The sequence below is a fragment of the Aspergillus viridinutans genome (genome assembly GCF_018404265.1).
Source record: "Aspergillus viridinutans IFM 47045 DNA, scaffold_3, whole genome shotgun sequence".
Classification (NCBI taxonomy): domain Eukaryota; kingdom Fungi; phylum Ascomycota; class Eurotiomycetes; order Eurotiales; family Aspergillaceae; genus Aspergillus; species Aspergillus viridinutans.
Genome location: NW_025091219.1, coordinates 1,475,301 through 1,499,967, shown reverse-complemented (window position 1 = coordinate 1,499,967; position 24,667 = coordinate 1,475,301). Strand labels below are relative to the sequence as shown.

At 51.4% G+C, this 24,667-nt stretch overlaps 8 protein-coding genes across 8 annotated transcripts; 4 read left to right on the top strand and 4 right to left on the bottom strand.

The window, feature by feature from the left end:
* Nucleotides 1–212: 212 nt before the first annotated feature.
* Aspvir_005486 (putative pre-RNA splicing factor Srp2) lies at nucleotides 213–2,211 on the top strand (the record flags this gene model as incomplete). Its single annotated transcript, XM_043268701.1, has 6 exons — nucleotides 213–264; nucleotides 655–783; nucleotides 913–1,073; nucleotides 1,540–1,613; nucleotides 1,673–1,769; nucleotides 1,828–2,211. The coding sequence occupies 6 exons, from the start codon at nucleotides 213–215 to the stop codon at nucleotides 2,209–2,211; spliced, it is 897 nt and encodes a 298-aa protein (XP_043124636.1).
* A 1,241-nt stretch (nucleotides 2,212–3,452) lies between these two features.
* Aspvir_005485 (dihydroneopterin aldolase) lies at nucleotides 3,453–4,576 on the top strand (the record flags this gene model as incomplete). The annotated part of the gene is made up of 2 exons (XM_043268700.1): nucleotides 3,453–4,304; nucleotides 4,373–4,576. The coding sequence occupies 2 exons, from the start codon at nucleotides 3,453–3,455 to the stop codon at nucleotides 4,574–4,576; spliced, it is 1,056 nt and encodes a 351-aa protein (XP_043124635.1).
* Nucleotides 4,577–5,844: 1,268 nt separating this feature from the next.
* On the top strand, nucleotides 5,845–7,632 carry Aspvir_005484 (AGC family serine/threonine-protein kinase; the record flags this gene model as incomplete). The annotated part of the gene is made up of 1 exon (XM_043268699.1): nucleotides 5,845–7,632. One exon carries the CDS (start codon nucleotides 5,845–5,847, stop codon nucleotides 7,630–7,632), a length of 1,788 nt encoding a protein of 595 aa, XP_043124634.1.
* A 440-nt stretch (nucleotides 7,633–8,072) lies between these two features.
* Nucleotides 8,073–9,758, bottom strand: Aspvir_005483 (putative cyclin; the record flags this gene model as incomplete). The annotated part of the gene is made up of 1 exon (XM_043268698.1): nucleotides 8,073–9,758. One exon carries the CDS (start codon nucleotides 9,756–9,758, stop codon nucleotides 8,073–8,075), a length of 1,686 nt encoding a protein of 561 aa, XP_043124633.1.
* Nucleotides 9,759–10,644: 886 nt separating this feature from the next.
* Nucleotides 10,645–11,937, bottom strand: Aspvir_005482 (ELL-associated factor; the record flags this gene model as incomplete). Its single annotated transcript, XM_043268697.1, has 1 exon — nucleotides 10,645–11,937. The coding sequence occupies one exon, from the start codon at nucleotides 11,935–11,937 to the stop codon at nucleotides 10,645–10,647; it is 1,293 nt and encodes a 430-aa protein (XP_043124632.1).
* Nucleotides 11,938–12,556: 619 nt separating this feature from the next.
* On the bottom strand, nucleotides 12,557–14,020 carry Aspvir_005481 (Dor1-like family protein; the record flags this gene model as incomplete). Its single annotated transcript, XM_043268696.1, has 1 exon — nucleotides 12,557–14,020. One exon carries the CDS (start codon nucleotides 14,018–14,020, stop codon nucleotides 12,557–12,559), a length of 1,464 nt encoding a protein of 487 aa, XP_043124631.1.
* A 613-nt stretch (nucleotides 14,021–14,633) lies between these two features.
* On the top strand, nucleotides 14,634–16,526 carry Aspvir_005480 (acid phosphatase DET1; the record flags this gene model as incomplete). The annotated part of the gene is made up of 3 exons (XM_043268695.1): nucleotides 14,634–14,648; nucleotides 14,704–15,600; nucleotides 15,672–16,526. 3 exons carry the CDS (start codon nucleotides 14,634–14,636, stop codon nucleotides 16,524–16,526), a joined length of 1,767 nt encoding a protein of 588 aa, XP_043124630.1.
* A 1,741-nt stretch (nucleotides 16,527–18,267) lies between these two features.
* On the bottom strand, nucleotides 18,268–19,698 carry Aspvir_005479 (putative cyclin-like protein (Clg1); the record flags this gene model as incomplete). The annotated part of the gene is made up of 1 exon (XM_043268694.1): nucleotides 18,268–19,698. The coding sequence occupies one exon, from the start codon at nucleotides 19,696–19,698 to the stop codon at nucleotides 18,268–18,270; it is 1,431 nt and encodes a 476-aa protein (XP_043124629.1).
* Between the last annotated feature and the right edge of the window lie 4,969 nt (nucleotides 19,699–24,667).

The following is a 24,667-nucleotide window of genomic DNA, read 5'->3' as shown; positions in this document are numbered from 1 at the left end:
TTCCCAGCCCGTCGTACGAGCCACATCTGGAGATTCTGCCCTTCCACTACGCGGGATAACTGGAAGACATCTGCCATACTAATCTCAGGAGCACGACTATCTGAACCCCAGGACTCCTGACCTTCCGCTCATCTCCTTTTTGACCTGGATCGTTTTGGCCACCACAAGCACAAGTCCAACGGAAGCCAGAATCATTCTGCTGTCTAACCGCCATGACTGAGGTTTCCTCCACCCGACTTTATCTCGGGAATCTTCCCCGCAACGGTATGCAGGCCTTTATCATCGATTCTACCCTTTCCTAGGAGATATCCCCGTCTGTTTCAACCCGGATTCTGTAAACCGTCAACTTGCGCCTTCCAATACCAGCAGGAGAGACTCTTTTGGACCACCTGGTCTTCCCATAACCCTCATGGGTCTCCGAACTGTTTCCTGGAATCTTCCTTTGTCCTTGGACATGGGGATGTGAGGGCGAACAAGCATCTCCCACATCCTAAGTCTCCAAATTTCCCGGCCTGCAGCACCCCAACGACTACGGATATAGGTTTCTTTTGGAAGTTCAACCTTGTGCTTTTCTAGACTGCTCCTTACTTGTGTTGCGATGAGCTGACTTTTGCCGATGGCGCCCGTGTTGGCGTCGTTGTTGTTTTTATTCAGTGACCAAACAGGACATCGAGGAACACTTTAGTAGCCATGGCTCGGGGAAGATCACAGAGATCAAGTTGATGAACGGATTCGGATTCATCGAGTACGAGGATGCGATGGATGCTAGAGATGTCGTTCCCGGTAAGATTTCCCTGAGCAGCCCTACCTTCACTCTGGACAGGATCACCTGGCTGACAATCCACCATCTAGCATTTCGTAAGTTGTCGACGCAGATGATTGACTTTGCCAGCTTGACTGATCTGTAAACAGACGGCAGCGACTTCAAAGGCGAGCGACTTACAGTCCAGTTTGCGCGCGGACCACGCCGCAAAGAAAATTTCCCTGGACCCCCGGATCGCCCTAACATGCCTCGCCCTCGTCGTACGATTTTCCGCATGTTGGTTTCTGGTCTCCCGGAAACAAGCTGGCAGGTTAGCAGCCCATCTCTCCTTCTATTAGGACCTCCCGGACACCACACAACCTGGCCACCCAGTGTTCCATGCGCCTTCCATTTTCCCAATCTCTGTACTTTGGCTCCCAGGAATTCGAACTCAGGATCCATGAGGCCCAAAGTCAACACATATGTCAAGCTCATAGAACCTGTTTGCTTTTGACATGACTTCGGCATGTATTCAAGGACGTTCAGACGCCCCAGTCCAGATGGTCGCAGTCCGGATGTCCTCGATTTCCTTCTTGGATGGATGACAGTGTAACCACCGCGGACTTAAATAAAGCTTTGGAGCCCTTGGATTGACATAAGACCTCTTCCTGTTTCGTCCCTCCAATGACTTGTGTCCCTTTGTTTTTGTCCACCTTCTCCTGGCCTTCTTGCATTACCGGGTTTTGACTGGTGTCTACTCTGATTTGGAGGCCGATTCTTACCACTGGATCATATAGGACTTGAAGGATTTTGCACGTCAATCTGGTCTGGACGTTGTCTACTCGGAGACTGGCCGCGAACAAGGAAGAGGGTGGGTGAAGCTTGAAATGTCACGGATGATAATTTGCCAGTCATTAACACCGAATCAAGGTTCGTTGAATTCGAGACTGCAGCTGACCTGAAAACTGCCATCGATAAGCTTGATGGACGAGAGTTCAAGGGCTCCCGAGTGAGCTGTGTCGCCGATGTAAGGACCTCGCCAGGCCATGTGGTACGAACCAGGATTCTTAATTGTTTGCTTCCAGATCCAACCTCACGACGATCGCGTGTTCCGTGATCCATATCGGGCCCGCTCACCCCGCCGCAGTTATCCTCCTGTCGACGAGTACGACAGGAGATTCCCCGCGCCTCGCGGTTACAGCCCCCGCGCCCATTACAGGGAACGCTCGCCTGTTCCGCTCCGCCGCGACTATTATGAACGTGATGGCTACGGCCGTCGCACTCCTCCTCGGCCTCGGATTGAAGACTATCCCCCTCCTCGTCGTCCTTACGATGACCCCTATGATGCCCGGCCTCCACCACCTCCCCGCCACTATGATGACCCGTACATGGCACCGAGACCCTACGGACGTCCTCGGACCCCCCCAAGAGGCGACTACCCACCTTATGACCGGCGTGGATACTGGTAGAATCTAATTTTCTGCTTCGACTGTGTTGCATAAATGGCGGATACCCATTCAGTCTCGCTTCCTTTGTTCCATGACTTTCTGCATAATTGTTTCCTTTTACTGGGATGCCCGCAGCTTTACCAAAGCATTCGATTACCTGGGACTGAATCGCAAAACATACCATGCGGATCTCAAGATGAAGGGACTTCCTACATCCGTGTTGAGGGGTGAAATTCCGGAGACAGCGTGACTACAATCTCTTGCTTGCAGGTCCAGGATGGAGCTCTATTCCGGGGATTGGGCATTCGACGGGTACATGATTGCAGGACTTACGACTTTCCTTGGTTAATCACAAATCTTGCCGAGGCTTCTGGCTGCTAATGATACTGGTCGATATCGACTGAAACCCCCTGTCCGTTTTTATTTTTGTGAAGGGATCTTACTGGACTTCTCGACGATCTGGCCCTTGAAAATCCGATACCGGCCGTTTCTCCTGGGGAAGAGCTTACTTGTAAATCTGAACTAACTAATCCTTTACATCTACACTGGTCCTTTTCGGGCTATTTTCATCTGAAAGACCCGTACGCAGGTGTGCGCATTGGGCTAATTAACGTTGTCCGACATCCTAACTCGGACAATTGTTTGATTGATGGTATATAAAAACCCTCGGAAGAGAGAGACTTAGATAAATCCTCCATAGGTGGAGTCTGGGTGACACCGAAAGGTAATGGAGTGCGGGGAGCTCGATGCCACTAGAGAAGCCCAGCAAAGCTTGACATTTAGGAGATGCCGTTCGCATGATTTCAATCAAGGTCGTCTTGGAGCTTAACGATTGTTCATGCAACGAGCCAATAGGGAAATCTTTGCCCAAAATCCATCCTAAGCGCTATTAGAGTTGTGTCGAAGTATCATCATTCTTCGTCATGGGGTCTCGCCGCGCTGCTAGAGGCGGAGCAACCCCACTATCTTCATTGTCAAGAGTCAGGGCCTCCGATTTTCTCTCAGACTCGCTCAATAGCTTCCTAAAAATATTGCGTGGAATGATTTGAGAGCTTTATTTACTTATGTGTAATTTTTCATTTCCAATTGATTCGACTTTATCTTGGTTCTGCCCCAGAAGAGGGTCATTGCTCACCAAGATCCCCAGATACTGCCACAAACGTCAGCGAATTTACCCTGTTGAGCGTTAAAGCCGATACTGCTCGGATAGATCCATCTCCATACAACAAAAGAAACATTACTCTCGAGACATATCCCTAAATATGGCTGAGCAACGGGTCAACGTCCATATCCCCTCCCACCCAGCCGTCCTGGACAGCGTTCAGCTTCGCAACATTCAACTCCCCTTGCCCGTTGCACCGGACCCATGGCATCGCGACGGAAAGCCACAGCCGTGCACCGCATCACTGAAACTATCCTACTCGTCCGCTATCGCGGCCGCAGCCGCCGATGACGTCTCCCTCTCCCTTGACTACGGCAAGCTCTACCGGCGCCTGGAAGAAGACATCCGCAACATGGGAAAACACAGCCTCTCCCCGAGTGAGCGGATGGTCAGCACAGACGGAAGCCGGAGGGACGAGATGATGCACACAGAGATCGGACAAGATGTAAGGCTGACTGCGGGGATTGTCGCGAACTGCGGCCTGGGGCTGCTCGATGAGACGGCTGCCGGGATTCGGAGAATGTCGCATGTCCATGTCCATCCGGGCTCGAGGAGAGGGAGTGCGTCGGCTGAGATACAGGCGCCACTCGCGGTGCTGTCGTCCTCGAGCCCGCCCATTGATGGGGTGTTTGGGCAGTGCGAGGTCTGGTTGCAGCTGCCCAAGGCGCTGCTGCGTGCGGAGGAAGGCTTGAAGTATCGGAGCCTCACTGTCTGGGGGTATCGGCAGGGAGATGAAAACATAGCGCTTGACTCGGAACGGTGCCCTGTTGTTTTGGAGGAGGAGTTCAGGATTGATGGTATCAGGTGCCATTGTATCCTTGGGGTGAATTCCCACGAGAGGGTTGAGAAGCAGGCTGTTATCATCTCGTTGGAATTCAAGGGGCCTGGGCAATTGGCTTGGGGCTCGACGGTTGTTGATACTTATCAGCAGATGACGAGAAGGGTTGCTGAGGTAAGTCACTCAGCGTTTTACTTTTTTTCTGTCAAGTCTCAAACTTACCAAGCGTCTCCCTGTCTCAGCAAGTGGAAGAAACCTCGTTTCAGACCGTGGAGGCCCTGGCTACCTTCGTTGCGCGCATAGTCACCATGCAGTTTGCCAATGAACGAGTCACGGTGAGGGTCGAGAAGCCCAGCGCACTGTCGTTTGTCGAGAGATCTGGGATCGAAATCACCCGCTCACAAGCATTCTTCGAGAGATCAGATCTGGAAAGCGGAAGGGTATAGCCAAAGTCTCATCGGATTGTGTGGCTTTGTGCATATGATGTCCTAACATACCCAGTCTATACATCATGTCCCTGTCAGCTTACTGTCAGCGTAGTTACTGGGCACATATCGTGGACAAATACCCGAGGAAGATTGATCTTGAAGCGACCTCTCTTCGTTCAACAACATGAGACTTCTTACGCAGGCTTATTGTTTCAATGACTTGATCTTGTATCAGGATGTGAGTACGTACGTAGTTCTCTTCCGGACGGTTACCTCCGCCTTGCCGTGTAGATCACTTACTAGTAGCTCAGTGATATATGCGCGCAAAACAATCTAAGCTAGTCTATTCCTCTTCTTCGTATGACCTGCAAAGCTACACATGCTCAGTCCAAATGAAGGATACAGACTATTATCATCGCCATCTCGATCCAATGACGACAGCACGTGAAAGCAATCTACTAAAAGCGGAATAGTCTCGCTTAGGTCACACGCGTTCTGATTGGCCCCGCAACTCCCGGATCATTTTCCTGTGTTAGCGGGCGTTCTTTTTCTTTGTGAAGTTGGATCTCTTGACATTCAGCTTGCCATTTCTCCCTCACTTCTTGCTCTCAAGAAATAATCATACTATTCCTCTTCACTTGGATACTGATCCAGCTTCTCATCCTCGTTTATCACATCTGCCGTTCCTCTATGTGCCTGTCTGCGCCCTCCCTGTCCTCGTCCGCTTTTATCCGCTTTGCTGGCTGCCTTGCCAACTCTCGCTCCTTGACCTTGAATCGAACTTTTGGGCTTGCTCCCCGCGGATCTCTGGAGAAATACGCGTTGTCTAATATTCAAGCCTTGTCGGCTTCCCTGCTGTTCGACTTCTCGGTTGCCGAGGTGGTTTGGCTAGGGGTCACTGGTCCGTCCTGAAGAAGGGCGGACGGTAAACTGTGAGACACTCAGAGCTACGGGCGTGACTTCCTGCTATATTACGAGTGGGAGCGGTGACTTCTGCTCTGAGTTTTTTGCGTTGAAGGTATGTCTCGGCCCCCTGGATAGTTATCTCACTCGCTGCTGCGTGCTGTTTCGCGTTTCGCCTCGAGATTACCCCGCAATGGCTGACAAGGGAGCTAACAATCATTTTGCGTAATCAGATATCCTTCGATAGGCTATTGCCTGTTTACTGTTAGTGGTGGAGTGGATGAATTGAGGTCAGAATCACAAAGCGTGCTTGTTGGCGCTTTCCGACCTCATTGTTGGAATCTTGCCGTCGCTGTCCTCGACCGGGATCCTTTGCCGAAGACATGGATGCACCGATGCATGATGATCTTTCCGTGGGAGACGTCTTTGCACCCCAGGCGGACATGTCGCAACCTCGTAACGATGCCATTCTCGACAATAACCCTGATACTCGCTTCCGCATGAGTGGTGGCAGTCCCACCCGCAAGCAAGTTCCGGCCACCAAGGACGCCAATGAAGTTAGTCCCTTTCCGGCGCACAATCTCAACGTTGAGGCCTTGTCCGGCAGGCCAGACCGTCGCAGAAAGAAGAAAAAACATCCGGCAAGTGAAGTTCCCCGGGCCATCTCCACCGTTCGCGGCTTTACTCCACTTGCCTCTGGCGACGAAGACTCGGATTTCTCGACCACAAGCGCTAAGGCTCGTCCTTCGTCACGAGCACGCACTCACGCGGAGAGCAATGGGAACAGCCCCATGGTCCAACCTGCCGGATATGGCGTGAGCGCTTTGAAGCTTCAGCTCGATTCGCTCAGCTTGTCCGGCAGCGGTAGCGCCGAGGCGGCGCGGAGTGACCTGTGCTTTGAAACTCCGAGCAATGCAAGCGTTTGCTCGGACAGCGACCAGACAGAGGTCCTGACTAGTTACGAAGTACCCCTGGAACATGATTTCGTCAGCTCCGATGCCGCAGCTGAAGAAACGTCGGCGAGTCTCCCCGGTGCGCAGGACGTCCGCACTCAGCTGTGCCGCAAAATGACAACCGCAGACTTTGAGCCGTTGCTCTGCCTGGGCAAGGGCTCCTTCGGAACCGTGCTGCTTGTACGCCATGCGCTCACTGGGAAGTTGTATGCCCAGAAGCAGTTCCGTAAGGCATCGGTCACCGTTCACAAGAAACTCGTGGAGCAGACCAAGACTGAGCGCGCGATTTTGGAAAGTGTGAACCGTCATCCATTTGTGGTGAAACTGTTCTACGCGTTTCAGGATCACGAAAAGCTGTACCTCATCCTGGAATATGCCCAGGGTGGTGAGCTGTTTCACCACTTGGCGATGGAACGCATGTTCGACGAAGATGCCGCCGCATTCTACATGGCCGAAATGGTTCTCGCTCTCGAACATCTGCACCAGAATGTGGGTGTGATCTATCGCGACCTCAAACCGGAGAACTGTCTCCTGGACCGCGATGGCCATCTGCTCCTGACCGACTTCGGCCTCAGCAAGATCGCAGTCAACGATGACGATCGCTGCAACTCATCCCTGGGCACCATTGAGTACATGGCTCCCGAAGTCGTTCAAGGCAAACCCTACGGCAAAGCCTGCGACTGGTGGTCTCTTGGCGCGCTCGGCTACGATCTACTCACCGGCTCCCCGCCCTTCAAGGCCAACAACCACGCCAAGCTGCAGGAGAAAATCGTCAAGCAGAAGCTTACGTTGCCCTACTTCCTCGGTCCGGACGCCAAAGATCTTCTCACCCGCCTGTTGCGCAAGGAACCCTCCAAGCGACTCGGCTACCACATGCCCAAAGACCTGCAGGCCATCAAGAATCATCGCTTCTTCCGCAAGATTGACTGGAAGGCGCTCGAGCGCCGCGAGGTTGCTCCCCCTATCCTCCCCGTCATCACAGACCCGGCTCTGGCGGAGAACTTCTCGGCCGACTTTACTGCCCTGCCGTTGAGTCCGGTCGTCACCAGCAGCGGGTTTGACGATTATTACTCTCTTCGCCGGCGCCCCAGCCAGCGTGCAATGTCGACAGGTCCAGATGGGATGAGTTGCGACAATGACCCGTTCGGTGGATTCAGCTTTGTGGCTTCCAGCAGCCTACTTGACAATGGAGTGGGCGTTACGACCCAAGGTTACTGATAGCCTTTTTTTGTTGTCCAATGGTTGCATTTCACTTTTGGCCTTGTTTCAATTCTACTACGACTGGCGTTACTGGAGATCTTGCTTGGAAATCGTATATAGCGGATTCTTTACAATTCAAGTATCAACGGAGTACAATATCCGTTCTATATTGCTGGATTCTCAAATCATATACTATCCCAATAAAGTAGACCAGCCCGCCAACCAATGCATGCTCAAGGTGTAGTGCATAAATGCAATGAACGCAGCTGATCGGGCCGCTAAAATGATCGTTTATATGACCCATGAGGTAGTGCGGCGTTATGCCAGGTCACTGATCAGTCAATCAGTTGGAGAGACTCCCTCCTTCTCTTTGTCTGGATCATGTATGTTCTCTGCAACTTAGTAATTGTAGTTGACGTAAGAACGCGAGGAGTTTCCAGTCTACGGCGAAGCTGCAATCAAAGCTCCCCTTCTTCACTGCCCCCGCCTTCGTCTTCCTGAGCGGCTTGTTCCGGCTGTGAGGGCGGGGGTGGAGGTGGCGGCTGAGGAATATCGGGAGGTGGTGGCGGTGGGGGTAGAGGTTGATGATGAGGGTGCCCTGGGGGCGGTGGATGCTGCTCCTCGAATGACTGCGACCTCCTTCCGAAGGACGGCCGCCGTCGTCTCGCGGGATCATCGTACCCGCGGTACCGATCGGGTCCGCGGCGATCGACCGAGTTCCGTCTGTTGGGGATCCTCGCTCCGCCTCCGGGCGGTGGTGGTACTGGTGGACCACCGTGCGGCGGCATATTCTGTGAAACGATTTCGTCAATGCGTTGTTGGATTGGATCGGCTTCCCTTAGACCTGCGCCTTTTCCGCCGCCGGGAGGGCGGTGGTCGCTATCTCGACGCGGGAATGGACGGGGAGCCGGTGGTAGGGGAAGCGGGTGACGATGGTGAGTGGGGAGATGAGGTAATGACGGAGGTACCTGGCCGTTGAGATGGGGCCGGCCCTGAGAGGAGAAGGAGGAAGGGCTTCCTGCATTTGGTAGGCTTTGCGAGGAAGGAGCGGATGGGCTCTGCTGTTGATCCTGCGAGCTGCCGCGTGGCGCCGCATCCGACTCCCTGCGTGGCCGTTTCGGAGAACGCTCTCCGTTGGAGGGGGCTGAGACATTTCCTCGCGGTTCGCCGCTGTCTTCTGGCTCTTTCGATCGTTTCCGTCCGTGATTGACGTCTGACTCCGCTGCAGGACGATTTGCGGGACTGCCAGCGTGCGGGATCCTGGTCTTCTCAGTGCCCTCGTCCGACAGTATTGGGGTGGTCGGGTAGTACTGGCTATGTTTCTGCATGGCATTGTTCTCGTAGAGCTGTGCCATTCTCATGCAGGCGCGACGCACCTGGGTCAGATCCACGTCAATCTGCTCCCACCACGGTCGACCGCGGTCGTCGTCCGGAAATCCCACGTCGCAGTGCCGCGCTGCGGCGTATAGAGCGGCGGCAGCGATGGTGCGTGCGCTGAACTGTAGGCAGAGGACGGTAAACATGGAGTCATTGACAAAGGCCCATGCGGCGTTGCGGAGCGGTTTGTTTTCATTCACGCCGAAAAAACAGATAAAATCGTAGAGGATGCGGTACGGCTGTTCGAGCTGCAGGTCGAAGCAGAGCGCCTCTAGGAGTAAGTCCTCATGGTGAAGGATTGTGTCCCTCCATTTCCAAAACTCCTTGGATTGCTCGTCCACCACCAGATTCGGCTGCTTTTGCGCCACTCGGCAGCAGGCCACCACGAGCTCTCTCATCCTTCGAACATTCTCTTCGACTTTCGTAGCTAAGAATAGCGCTGTGGCCGCGATTGGATAGGGATGCATGCCCGGTCGTTGCGGTATATCGACCATGCTGTACCGCATGAAGAACCGGTGGAGGTAGACGGCTGCGGTCGCCAAAGTGAGCTGGGGCAGCTTCAGCATGATGCCGACCTGGGTGATGAAATTGACACCTTTGCTGCGACTAGTATGCTCCGCTTCCATCTTCATACCGTCGAGTTGGGATGGCGTACGAGTGAGTTCTTCATCTGTGAAGAGCCATTGGGCTTGCGATGCGTCGAGGACGGACTTCGACTCAGCAGGTACAGGCAGTTTCTCCGGGGAATGCGACGATGCCGAGGCCATGACGTATTGAGGATATTGTCTTGCCGCAGGTCAATCACGCTGAGATACAATCAAGTTGGCAGAATGTTTCCTTCCGGTGTTTGTTGGAAAGTGCTCTGGACTATGAACGGCGTTCAAGTCCTATCTCTTCGAGGAGGACAGCTGAGCAGGGCGCGCTGACCGCACGTGGTGCTGCGTGTCTGTCCTCCCTCCACAACAAGGAGATGCCAGAATTGCGTGTTTTATGAGTTCGTATCAAACATAGCGCATGGTAAGCCTCGTGGTATCGCGAGTTGACTTTTCGCGATCAAGGTGACTTGTGAAGCGTGCTCAGCCAGAAGACGAGCAGATGGCGTTTGCCGAACGAGTAATTGGGTAGGTGCGGAAGAAGCTCCGAAACGCTTCTGCTTGAGTAGCCGGAATAACCCTTCTGATTTGATCAAAAACGGCTCTCAGCGATAGGGTATACTGTGGTCTTGTGAAGTCTGGATTGCTCACACTGTCTCGCAACAATCCAAAAGATAGTCTGGAGTGCGGATGCGAAAGGCCCGGATCATCGAGTTGTTCCGGGGTATGTAGATCGGCTCCAGTTGACACGGGACAACGAGTATCCGTATCCTACAACAAATCAAGCTGCTTTTGAAATTGGCGAGTTCAGTTGAGAGAAAATAAATTCGTTAGATTTCTGTGTACAAGTATGATTCGATCGTGGTATCGTTACCCTCTAGTGGCCTGGTGGACTGGGCTGGGTCCAGTGCCCTCGCTGCAAAACTCCAAAACGACGCCATGCACGCAAATAAATCTGACACATAGAAAACAGAATACTGTAGACAAAGGTATCGCGACAATTCGGAGTTGGGGCCGAGATGCAAGGTGTGGGAAAATAAGACAATAGAACAGAAAGGTATCATTCCTCCTCACTAACCTCACTCTCATCATCACTGGGAACGTGGTACTGCAGAGACGGTGGCTGGTACTCCTGCTTCCTCGCTTCTTCCTCGAAAGCAGCCTCCATTTCAGCCGCTAGAGCATCGTCATCGTCTTCAATCTCCTCCTGTGTTACCGGTGCTGTTTCCACCCTCTCGGACGAAGCACCACCGCGGCCGACAGGAGATGGTAGCCGCAGAGCTTCCATTTCTTCCTCCTCATCATCTTCCTCGTTTCCTGGAGTATTATTGGACGAAAAGTGTGCTGGATTAACCCTGAAAGCGGGACGAGATGGAGGGGGTGATCCCATATCGATGATCAGATCTCCGTCAATTATGATATTAGAGCCTGGTGACGGAGCCGCCTTGAAGGACGATACCAACTCGGTTCCAGTGTCCGAAGGGGATGATTTCATTTCCCCAGCTGGGATCTCCTCCACCTCCTCTATCCCTTCCTCCTGAGGCTCTTCCCGCTCAACTTGCGCTGGAGGCTCCAGATTCCTCTTGGGAGCAGTCTTTGTTTGGTTTCTAGAAGGTTTGCTCGGGCGTGGTTGTTGACGGAGAGGATTGGTTTGAGGCTTAGGTCGAGCTTTGGGACTTGGAGTAGGTTTGGCAGCCGCGGCCATCAGAGGCGTATTGGCTTTACTGGCATTGAGATGAGCTGACATTGCGCCATCCGAGACGGATTTGTCATCGTCAGCGTTTTCTTTTGGCAGGAAGTGACGGTAGTCGTAGGGATTGCTGTCCTCAGCAGGACCGTCATCAGTGTCAGCGGCTGTTTCAACTGCTCCGTCATCACCAGAACCCTGGTCATCATCATGCAATGTTCTCAGCTGCGCATACTGCTCCGTCACCTGCTTTTCAGTTTTATTAGGTGCCGACCGAAGATTGAAGTTCAACTGCGTCGCAATCGGCTCCAGAACAAAGACCTTACGGTCTGGATCAAAGACCAAAACCAGATTCCGCTCGCGGGACTCCGGCGTAGGATGTTCTGGATCCACGCTGCCTTTGTATGAGTATGTTATAACACTATGATCGGCATTCGGTGCCTTGTCAGTGATCGTGAGGTTATACAGGTCCGGATATTGCGCAGATCGGGTGACATGGGTGCGTTGCTGCGAAGAGGCGGACTTCGTTTTATAATTATACTGAATGTTGATTAACTTCAATTGCGGTTTCGTGTCTCCTCCGGCCAATTGATCACCCAAGATGATAGGGTAGTCTTTGGTGGGATCAATTAATCCACCCGAGGGGAACAGAGCCGAGGCGGCCATTTGAGATAAGACTCTGGCTTAGAGAGAGTGAACGAGTGCGCTGGACGTCGGGCGTTAATGTATGTGGAACCTGTGCTCTTCAATGTGCCGTATAAGAAGGTCTCATTTCTTTGTGCAGACAAGCACAAAGAAGACGGGACAACTACACACAAGGGAACCCGTCACTCCGGGGAGGACAAAGAAGGGAGGAGATGGTACAACGAAAATCGACCATAGAGGAATAGGAACAGAGAAAGCGTAAGGGAATATAGATATAGGAAAAATGCTGCAGAGAGCAGCTAGACATGTCAGCTACAAGCTGGCATCTGACTTGAAGCATGAAACGCGACGAGATGAGATGAGATGAGATGAGATGGGACGGGGTGGGGAGGGAAGATGACGGCGGTCCAGACAACGTTGGAAGGCGGAGGCCAAAAGGCGCCCGCAGCTAGACCTGAACAGGCTTAGAGTCTCTGGGGCCAATCCTTTGCTGATGAGGACGCCCCATCAGCCGATCACCCGTCGACCCTCAGCGGCAGATATATCATATGGATATCGTGAGTATCAACTGGAAGAAAGTCATTTCTTGAGGCTCTCAAGTCTAGCCTACTGCTAGTAACCTTTATCTCGCGGCTGTTGTTCAATGAGGGGGTGAAGTCACCCGCGTGGGCCCTTTGGAGGCAGTTCCGGTGAGTTGTTCCAACCGCCCTGCCAAGGCTCGGTGCTTCCGTGTAACCTCTTCCCACTCATAGGCGGCACCCCCCTCGTGCTCGTCTTCCGCGGTACTCATCTCGGTCAGAATCATGCTAAAGTCTCCTCCCAGTCTTCCCAAGCTAGCAGCGCAATATAACACTTGAGTTAGAAGACTTTCGCGGGAGCTCTTATCTTGGACATTGGGTAGATAGGTGCGTAATGTGTCAGTCAGTAGCTGGACGAGATGCATGGGAAAGGTTGCCAAAGCTGCTGGAAGGCATTGTAAGGGGTCATCCATGCGAGTCGGGTGTGATGAGCTCGTTTTAACGCGGGCATCAATCCCTCGCAGCCCTGCAATGACCGACTCTGACTCGGCTTGGTCAGGGGTGAAGATGTTCTTATACAAGGAAACAATTGCAAAGCTCTGCTCCCTGAAGATCTCAATGTATCGTTTCAAGAATTTTTCCGTCTGATGGCCGTGAGACCAGGACGTGTTCGGTGTCCCTTCCTTCTGATCTGTATTCCGGGTTCTGCGCTGGGTCTCCTGGTCTGCTAGTTCTCGCAAAGGATCCAATGCCTCTAGTGTCGAAACCAAATTTGCCAATCTGCAAACCAGAAACAACGCACCGAGTGCGCCTTCCCCGGTGCCCGTTCCGCCGTCACTGTGCAAGCCCTCCAACTCCGGAGCCACGCGACGTAACCAGCCTACCATTCTCATAGCCGCTGCCAACCGAAGGTTCTGCGTACGAAGACCCGCTATCAAATTCGTTGTCATCTCCTTCATCGCATCCTCGGCTTGAGAGGCGACATCCTTGACGAGGGGAGAATCAGGGTACAGTGTCTGTAATCGCTTGATGTGAGCGTATAAATCCAAAGCAGATGAGTAAGTTGTAGAAAACGAGGTGCCGCCCGCGGCAACAGAGCTTGCAGCTGCCGAAGAGACAGCTGTCGATAGAAGAGAGGGAAGTTCTAGAATGTCGGAAAGTCGATCGACATTCCTCGCCAGCTGCATGACCTTCTTTCGCCGCTCCAGAGACGGGTTCTCTGCGGCTCGGCTGTACTTGGTAGAAAATCGGACCGCCTCTTCGTCAAGTTTGGGGATCGCATCTCGTAGATTTTGTGCGTTGCGGGCCAATTGGGGAAGCGAGGTACGGAGCTGGGAGAGGTTATCGGCAGAAGTGATGAAGGCCTTGTGCGAGCGATTCGATAAGGCCTGGAGAGACAGGAGGGTAGAATGCGAGGATTGCGCCAGAGATTGCGGTTCTGTCGTTTCCAAGGCGTCAAGCGACAGCGTTGACAGTCGGTTCAAGTACTGAGCCGTAGTCGTGTCATTATCTGGAGCCAACGGGGTCGAGGCAGCATTTGCTGGAGAGAAATGAGGAGCCAACAAGTCGTAAAGATAGTCAGTCATGGCGGATCCCGTGGGTGTTCCCTTCTGTAAAGGGAGGAACAGTTGACAAAACAAAGCACAGCTGACCAATCGTGGAAGAAGAACTGGTTAGAAGCTGATGCGACGAAGCCTCGAATACCTTCTTACCTAGTGGTGATGCGGTACGGCAGCCATTGCGGCAACAAGCGCATCTCCGCATTTCCTCCCTTGACGCTACGCCAGTCCATCCCATCCCCCTCCGGCGCTTCAGCGTAACCAAGGCAGTTCTGTCTAGGCCAATCTTTGTCTCTCCGTTATAAAGTCAAACCCGCTGAATATCCACGCCTCTTAGTATTGCTATATCTCCTTAGGACGTGGCCAGGGCTTGTCTGCAACTTCAACATCTCACATCCGATACACTAGCCAAATTGAGGGATACTCAGGTACTGCCCACCATCTCATCCCAAAGCATCGCTTTCTGCTCTTTGAGTTCTACTGTACATATCACAATTGCTCTGACTAGACGGAAGATCTCCCAAGAAAGGCCACTTGCGAGTGTATAAGCCGATAATCCGCCATTGCATGACCGCGACCTGACTCCAGCACTGTCATTTTCTCCGCTCCCCTCTCAACATCAACCGATGTTGTATCAACCATGGGTAAACCGCGGGTTAGCTTTCCCTCGGTCGCATTCTGTCTGACGCAGCGTCTCACTCAGTCAATAGATGATCATCTTGATCCGCCATGCGCAGTCAGAGGGAAACAAAAATCGGGAAATCCACCAGACGATCCCTGATCATCGGGTCAAGCTCACACCCGAAGGACATCGACAAGCAAAGGAGGCAGGTAGCAAGCTGCGTGCTCTTCTACGGCCCGATGACACGATACACTTCTTTACCTCCCCCTACCGTCGGACTCGGGAGACTACAGAGGGGATCCTCGAGTCATTGACTTCCGATTCTCCGTCCCCGTCGCCATTTCCCAGACATACCATCAAAGTATACGAAGAACCACGGCTGCGAGAGCAGGACTTTGGTAATTTTCAGCCGTGCTCTGCGGAGATGGAGCGGATGTGGCTGGAAAGGGCGGACTATGGACATTTCTTCTATCGAATCCCGAATGGTGAATCTGCTGCGGATGCCTATGACCGAATCAGCGGCTTCAATGAGTCGCTCTGGCGTCTATTCGGGGAGAATGATTTTGCCAGTGTCTGCGTACTGGTAACCCATGGTCTCATGACGAGGGTCTTTCTGATGAAATGGTATCACTGGAGTGTTGAATATTTCGAAGATCTGCGCAACATCAATCACTGCGAGTTCGTCATCATGAAGCTCAACCCGGACAATGGGAAATACGTGCTTCAGAACAAGCTGCGCACATGGTCCGAGCTGAGGAAAGAAAAGGAAAACGAGAGACAACGAGAGCGAGCGAGCAAAGACCTCACTTCGGCTGCTTCTCTCATCCCTGCCCCCTCTCCTGTCCCGAACAGACGCAAATGGGGTGGATGTCCCGACGGCTGTAACCACGGCCTCCACAGAAAAAGATCCTTACGATCTTCACGGACGACTGGCGGCGACCTGACGCGTGTTGGGAGTGAGGCGAAACTCTCCACGAGAAGTAATGTGAGTTATCCCTAGGTTGAAAACAATCATGGCCGAGTCACACGAGAATGACGCTGATAGTGTAAACACAGGTCGATCAGCAATACATCACTGCCCCTGAGCCAGCACTAGGAGACCGTTCCACAGACATTAGACCGATGGACCAGACTGTTGCCCCCTCTGACGATTTCTCGAAACGAGACGTTGAAGCTACTTCGCAACCCACAATTCTCCCCACGGACTTTGATGCCAACACCGACCGCAATACTCAAACATCCAAAAGGTGCAGCCCTCATCCGACGCCCTCCGCTGCTTCGAGCCCAGGCCCGATACCCAGGCGGCCCGACCTAGCCAAGTTTCACCGCGACAGCGAGGATCATCTCCTGCACCCACCAAGGTCAAACTACGCTCTCCTCCACCTCGGCGGCCGCGACGGCGGCGGCTCCCTGAGTGGCGCAAACAGCGTCAATCCGTCCGAGGACGAGCGCGAAGACGCAGGTTTCTGCGGTGACCGACTCGACCAACACAAGCCGGACTCCTCGCATGATTTCGCCGACGACGGCGACGATGAAAGCCACACCAAGCACGTACAACGACCGAAGCGGACGCGCTCACACCAGAACCACAACCATTACCGTCACAACCACACTCACCACTCAGCCTCGGTGAAACACGGCAACTCCAAAAGGGGAGCAATGCACATTGGCGACACGGACAGGTCGCAAGATACCACGTACACCCCTGCCGAACCACCCTCTCAACAAGAAAACCATAACGACCACCCACACCTCGAGCACGAATCCCAGCAGGCCCACGTACACGCGAACAACGACGACGACGACGACGACGACAACCACCACAACGGTGCAGATGATGGGGATGACGTCGACGCCGAGCTCGAGGCCGAACGGCGGCGAGACCAGAGTATCAGAGGGAGTGTCTACTGATCGAATCTCAATACATTCTCCCTCCATCGTTATCTCCCCATTCCACCTTTTGTACGTGCACACCCTCAGGCACGTAGTATTTCATATGGCCGTCTGCGCTTCCTTAATTTAACCCCCTATTACGATATCTCACGATAGTTTCCATGTTGCTACCTCAAAAAGAAGCATAGTGTGAGGATGATGCTTAATCCATCGAGCGAAAATAGAAAGGAACGCTCGCATCAGTATCTCGTTCCATTTTCCTAGTGGTATGGCGAATATAGACGTAGATTTACGCAGTATATCATATCTGTCAGCAGGTACAACGACTGAAAAGGCAGATACATCTGAGAGCTCAATTGTCTCAAGATCAGTCCGCAATGGAGTTCATCACGTTTCCATGAATTCGAGATCCAGGAAGGGACGGCTGATTCAACGCGGAGCCTCTGATGGTGGTTTACACATACTATCTACAGTACTTGCAAAACGAGTATATGCGAAGAAGCGGAGGCGAGAAGATATATTTCTCGTCCCGGAAAGAAGAAATCAATTGTCTTGTCTCTGTTTTCGCGGTTTCAAATTTGTTTGGGGACCTTTCGCAGCGCGAAACGGTCTTAAAAAGTATGTCTAACTTACATTGAATGGGCAAATGGGAAGGTCGAAAAGGCACAAAAAAGACCATGCCACTGCGCTGTGAACGAGAGAAAAGCAAAAAAAAAAAGAAGTCAAGATCAGACGGGACCTGAAAGGGGAGTATCGCTTTTTTTTTTCATGTCTGATCGACGACATTTGAACATGAGTATGTAAAACAGGGAGCATCGAAAACAATTCGTCGAAAAGAAGTAGCGAAGATAGACTACAACCTGGTACCAGGTCCTCGATCCGCAATGCACTATCGTGCAGAGAGCAGTCAGCACATGCTGCAGTATCGAGGTGTATCCCGGTGGGTCTGATCAAAGCACAAGAAAACAAAATATGTTCCTCAACCGAGACGGACAAATGCAGGAGTAGAATGGGGTCGAATCCAGTGATGCAGAAATATTAACGCCATTGCTCGTAACAACGAGTGTAGCCGGTGATAGAAAAGAAAAGTAGGGGTGAAAAAAATGTACCAAGCCAATGAAAAGGAAGAAAGCGATCTATAGATGACAACCGCCAGGAGGAATGCTCAAGCCCAGAGAAACATGAAAAGCATAGAGGCAAAAGAAAAAAAGGGAAAAAACTGGTAAAACGCAACATTAGAAATGGACAAGAAAAGTCATGATCGTCGTGACCTGTCTTACTCCAAAGACCAGAAGATGATTGAATCAATGGAGTAATATGCGACACGATGAGCAATCACTCTTCACGGGCGACGAAACAAAGTATGAAGCCAAGCTGAGATGAAGAGATTATGCCGTATCGTAAATGCACAGAAAAACTCTGTATCGTAGATGGGGATAGACAGAGTTGTTCCAATATCGCTTGTGGGAATAACTCTTTTTTTGTTGCTTTTCACTTTTCCGACATGGAACAATGACGGTGGATGGGCACAGGTACTTTTCCGACAAATGCAAAACAACGGAAACTGAATATGGGAATAGGGCATGTTGTCATCGCAGATGGAGACGGTATCATCAAAAATGGATCAGAAAAATGGTTGAAAATAAAGGAATGGAAAAGAAAGGAAAACCAAGAAGTCATTGATCGGGAAAATCTCGAGAGGCGTTGGCCCGACCGCGAGAAAAAGGCAGACAGCCATGGGAAACCAGGAGTTACCCATCTAGGCGACCATAGCCTGCATTGGACCGAAAGCATTCGCACACATGTAGTGTTCGACATGCTTGGCACAGTACAAACATCCGCAGGATGAACCGTGTCCTGTCCACACACTTTGCGCAAACGGTAACGCGTAGGACGGCGTATGGTGGTAAGATGGAGGTTGCGACCGAGGCGCGGACTGAGGCATGTACTGCTGCGACGGCGGAATCCAAGTTCGTGTGTATGGCGGCGGGGGGTTGGCATACGCCCAGGGTCCGACAGCGTAGTAGTCGGGAGTGTTCGGGCCGCTATGGGGAGCAGAAGGAGGCGAGTACTCAGACGCGGCGGGGTTGAGCCAGGAGTTCTCGTAATGAGAGCCTCGCTGATACTGCGGAGGAATCGGTCCCTCGGGAGACAAGAGAGGCTTGGACACAATGAGGCCCCGCGAGACATTAGTATCAATGGGGGCAAGGGTCTGACGCGACTCCTGGGCTCTAGCGACAGCCTTTGCACGCCAGGTCTCCCAGTGGAACAGCCACGACGCGAAGCCGTCCTGCTTGTCATGGATGCGCTCACGGAGCTTCCATTCGAACGCGAAGAGCCACTCCAGTTCCATGGAGTTCAACTCGCCGACCGGGATGTTGCTGACTTCGGCCCACGACTTGTTCTGGAAGGTGTTGTCATCCAGAAACTTGCTTCCCAGGAGTAGGGCAACAGTCAGCATGCGATAAACCTGTCCACTGCCAGAGGTGTACACTTTGGCCGAGGAAAGCATACGCATTCGACTGGCCAAGTAGTAGAGACCCAAGAGAATCGTGGAGCTGGGAAGGCGGGTCGAAGAAAGGATCTGGTAGACGTATTTCCGAAACTGGGGAGGGACCGATGTTCCTGGGTAGACGCTTCGCGCGAAGTCAATATCTGCTAGGTTGATCTTGGTGATGTACAAAGCATACATTCCCTGAGCCATCTCGGCCACAAAGTCGGACATCTGTTCCATCTCATAATCCAAATGGGCGGCTACACCTCCGGTGGCCTTTTCCTCTTTGCGTTGCTGTTGTTCGGGCTGCATCATCATATCTTGGCGGCGATACTGCGGCGGAATGGCACTCTCCATCGGGGGCAGCTGTAGACCGGGACGGATCGGAGGCAGCACGTTTGTGGTGGGCAGGGGGCCGAATGATTGGTTCAACGCGGGGTGAGCAGTGGTCAAATCTCTGCCATTGTGCATATGGTGGGCGGATGCTGGGTGCAAGTTCATCGGAGCCGGCTTTGAGTAGTGGGCGGATTGAGAGTACTGCTCGATGAATTCGCAACCATTCTGCGTATAGCTGGGAGGAAAGGCGGAGTTGTTGACGATGTAAAAAGGCTGCTCATTTTCCATCCTGCCACCGGGCAGGACGTGAGGAGGAGTGGGAGGAAGGCCCTGGAGGCCAGCGGCGAAGAAGGACGGCATTGCGGTTATGAGAGAAGAAAGAAAAGAAGACCAGTCCAGGACGGCGAGGGTAGACGATCAAACGCTAGAGGGAGAAGTAACGGTCAGTAACACCACCCCAGCGATGTGAAGAGCGAAGCGAGAGCGGGACAGAGTGCCGGTATAGAGAAAGGAGACCAAATACGAACCGTCTACACGTCCGCCAGGCCCTGATCCTGGGGAGAGCGATGCTCAGCGAGCCGCAGCTCTGTGTTTGCCGTGGTGAGGTTCTCTTAGTTGAATAACATGGAGAAGGGGAAATCCAACTAAATTAGAAGATGAAATGACCACAGAGAGCACGGGAGAAGAAGCGAGGGAAAACAGCGATCGTGAACGGCGTGTTTGTGTTTGGCTTCCTTGACTGTCGGATCCTTTCGCGCGGCGAGAATTGTGTTATTCCCTCGCGGTGTTGCTTTCCAAGTAGAGAGCTGCTGGTCCAACACGAGACACCCAACAAGCACGGTGCTTTTTTTAGATTTGAAGAATAAACAGGGATGGTCACCCAACGACGTGGAACGTGCCTCAAGGACCGTTAATAGTAGATCGAGACAAGAGTAAGGGAGAGAGGGTTCGTGGAGCCAGGAGAGGCTGGGGGGAAGAACAACGGGGGGAATTGTAGGGGATCGGAAGCGAAAAAATTAATTTTCTTTCCCTCGCGCCAAAGTGAAATGCCCCGGACCACGACGGCAACGACACTTAGTGAAAAGCTCGTTGAGAGAAAATGACAAGAGGAGGTGTGAGAGAGATGAGACAGGGAATTTCACAAGCGAGAAATGAACAAGAACAGAGAGTTTGAGAGGACGGAGGATGGAGAGGCGAAAGAGGAAGGGGATGGAGAGAGAGAGAGAGAGAGAGAGAGAGAGGCAGAGGAAGAGAAAGGATGGGGCAAAGGCCAGTAGTAGTAGTAGTAGTAGTAAGAGTACGGGTAGTGGTGTAGGCGTAGAGCGGTAGAGAGAGAGTGTAGTGGCTGGACGGATGGATGGATGGATGGAGTTTAGTCGAGGAGGCGTAGCGGAGTCATGTTGAGCAGTTCGAGGTTGAGATGATAGTCATTGTAATTTTTTTATTTTTTTATTCTTTTTTCCCTTTTTCTTTATATTTTCTTTTTAGGTTAATAATGAATAATTATCAACAGCGACAGTACCCCGTAGTCCAAACAGAAGGATGGACCACGACTATTATTATGGAACATGGATAATGATTTCTCTCTGTGTTTCTGTTTGATTTAATTTCTTCAGCGCGGGTCTGATTTTGATTTTGTTTGGTGTTGGGATTTGTCTGACTTGGGTCCATCAAGTCGTCAATTTCCAGTATCCCAATTCCTTTCTTTCTCCAGTCTGTGATTCTGTGACTCTAAGGTAGTGACAGAGGACTTGGGGCCGGAGCAGGTTTGAGTGTGTGTTTCTGGTCATATAGTTACAGTACTACTACTAAGGCAATGGTGAACTCCGGGGGGTAGGGCGTTGGCCGGCAAAGTCAGGAGGAACACTCTGACCAGTAGGTAATGGCGAATGACAACTGAGTAGTGTAAAAGAAAGGGAAGAAAAAAAGGGAGAAAAAAAGAAAAAGAAAAATCATAACTAATAAAATGGTAGGCAAAAAAAATTTTTAATGCAGATTATTAAGAATACGCATGCCTCCACATCCACCCAGACCAAATGAAAAGGGTGTTCTGGCTGCTGGGAGGGCGGGAGAAAAAGGAAATATTACGGAGTACTATGGAGTACCAGCAGTAGGTATGACGGTGCCGTAGAAAGGGGTCCTTCCATTTGCTTCAGAGTTTCCTCTCAACTTCAGTTACACAGAGTGCAGTTTAGATCATAGTATCTGTCCAATTGAAAAGGTGCTTTAAGAGATAACTCATAAAAGTAACATCCGATCGTCCTATTGAATCTCCTGTATGATCAATGTGAGGTCAAGTACAGAGTAAGAGGTAATCAAAACAGAGATCATTTCCCTCAAGCGTGCGGTCGGTACGATGGTACTCGTACTACTCCGTACTGCAGAAAAATTCTAGATGGCTTACCAGGAAATCACCCAGAGGTAGTGACACAAACCATGGGAGTCGACTTTGAGGTCAAGATTCAATCGGCGGCTTGAAGGAAAAAAGAGCAGTAGCAATTGTTATGAGTAGTACAATGATGACTGTTCAACAATATATTCCGCTTCACATATATTATTTCAAGGAAGTGTCACTTGATGTAATGAGAGTGCCGCAATGTCCCTGATCACCCTTGCTATCAATCAAAATAAATTCCATGTGTTAATGCTGTGTAGTGTGCAGATGTTCGGGGCTTAGAAGCCTCAAAACGGGGCATCAAGAGCCACCTGGATGGGTCACACTGGTGTTAAAACTAAGGTAAAAGGCCCAGGTGGGCTCACTGGTTGCCCTAACCCCTTGCAAGGTTAGGTTACTGGGTTACCTTGGGTGTTTCTGGTTGATTCTTATTATTATTTCCTCAAGAGTGTCTGCTGGTACGTAAGGTACTTGGCTGGTAGTGGTACCGAAATTGTCCAGAACTGAAGGAAATGAGCAGCATGACTAATATCAAGATGTTAACTAATAATCTTTTTTCCTTTCTTATTCGAAAGGTCAAGGCAACAGTGCCCGTCATAATAATGTTAGCCATCGATGATTGCAGGTACCCATCATCAGCGTCATCATTGTGATCCTTCAAAACCAAGGTCCAACAATGACAGTCAGCAGAAAATGAAGGCGGTGCTTGATGCAGGCTGCCAGTAGTAGTACGTACTGGAGTGAGAACAGTGATGCAAAGTCGTTGTCACACACAGACCAGTCATGGAGACACTCCTGTAGGGGCCGTACCCCTCTGAGGTGCATAGTCAGGGTAAAAGTCACCAGTAGCGTCTGGTCTCAGAGCTTTAGTGCTAATAATAAAAGACTCGCCTCGAACTCAAAAACGGCCAGATTACCCAGAATCGACTGGTTCGTGCACCGCATTCCCCGTGCTAAAATAGAGAACGTGTCTTAGTGGTACAGTCCAGTTACCAGACCAGGCTCCTTTAGGAAGGGGATTGCTGATGACCAAATGTCGGCGGTGACCGAGTGCAGAATTGAGTGTAGTCAGTTTCGTAGCATTGGCAATCGGTGCTTCTTGTTGATACTCCATAGAAGGCAGGGAATTCTTTCCAGAGCGAATGAAAGAGAAGAAACCGGTTACGACCATCCTTGATTTCAAGATAATGAGACAAAAGCAAACTGGATGTCTGTAATATGATACAACACACCCAACCTTGTCTTAGGTATGACACCATTGCACCAAGGTGGCAACAGTGAAAGTACCCTTACAGTACTGTGATCAACCTCAACGTGAATCAGGCAGACACGACTGCTTCCACCCAAATATCAGGCTACCGAACCCAGGAAGACCATATCCTATCGGATATTCTGCTATGACTCAATATAGGACTTGGGATCTCCTCATCCTGCTGCTGATGTTGATAGAAGGGAATAGTCGCTGCATTCCACTTCCGTTCCTCAGCCAACAACTCAATAACATCCATCGTCAGCGGAGTAACCAAGGCAGCACTAGCCGCTCTTTCGAATCTCCAATTTTGTCAAGTGCCTGCGCATCCGAGATACTTACATACTAGGTAGACAGTCGGTACTTACATTATTGTACCTTTCTGCGTAGCCTCCCGAAGCCTAAGCATATGCCGTATAACCAACGCAGAAACCCAAGAGGCTTGTACGTGACCAGCCAACGAGTGATTTGAATCCAACAAGTCCTTCATCTGACTCATCCTCACATCATAACTAATGCCTTCCTGAAGGTGCCTAGAAATGGCCCCAACGAGATGTTGCGTCGACCCTGCTTCTGCCTACTACTACCTGGGCTATGCTTGATACTGGTTGGACCGGATAGATGGATTTGTGGAAGTGCATAGAGTAGGTAAGTTTGGCAAAATAAATTCAAAGCTCAGAGGCAAAGTATCCTGCGCCAAAAGATATCTGGATTTCTAGAACTTTCATCCTGTCGATCTTACGGGAGCACTCGATGGGAGTGCCTCATCTGCTGGAATATGTAGCAGCCCTCAGGCATATAGCCACGCATTCAGAATCTGCAGAGAATGATGAAAGGTATCCCAACCAACCAACCAACCAACCAACCAAACGTCAATTGGTGAAGAATTTGTCCACTCAGACAGTGGAGAAGATGAACTACCCTCGGTGTTCTCTCCAAAACAATCCTCCTCTACGAGGGCCAGTGATGCTCAAAAATCACGCACATACTCATCACTTATCCCCAAGGAGTACTCCGTATCAAAGAGGGGTAAACAATTGTCATCATCAGGCTTCCATTTCTGCCCGAATAACAGCAATATCTAATAGAGGCAGACTGTGCTGTGAGCTGTGAGATGACTCCCAGCGCATAAGCGGCAAATCCAACTCCTGGTCTACCGATCTACTGCATGGCACGACCGATATGGAAAAGTTTGAATTTCCAGTGCCAAAGTGGGATGTGACGAAACGCCCACGCCTCGACATGGTATCTTACTTGGTTCCTGAGTACTTGCCTAGTTTTACCGGCATAGACAGCGACTCGTGCTCCAATCCATCCTGATGAATGGCGAGTTTGGCTCCTTAATCTAGGACGGACGTATGCTGCAGGAAATCATACGCTGATTACCTGCCCTGCCCTCAATCTCAGTACCCCGGAGATTTCTCCACCCGTTGCCATTGCCACCATGTAGATAATTGACTTGTGACTTGTCACGGTTAGTTTCGGCCCTCCCATAGATTCTACGATCATCCTTTTGTCTTGCGTTTTCTGCAACCCCGCTGTAGGGAATATCCGGAGCGACTCAAGTGGGGGACGGGGTCAGGTACACTGTACGAGCAGTCTACGGGCTAGTCTACGGACAACAGGACCCGACGTGTTCGTAACTTTAAAAATATATCCCTCAAACTCAGCTCAGAGATATCGTT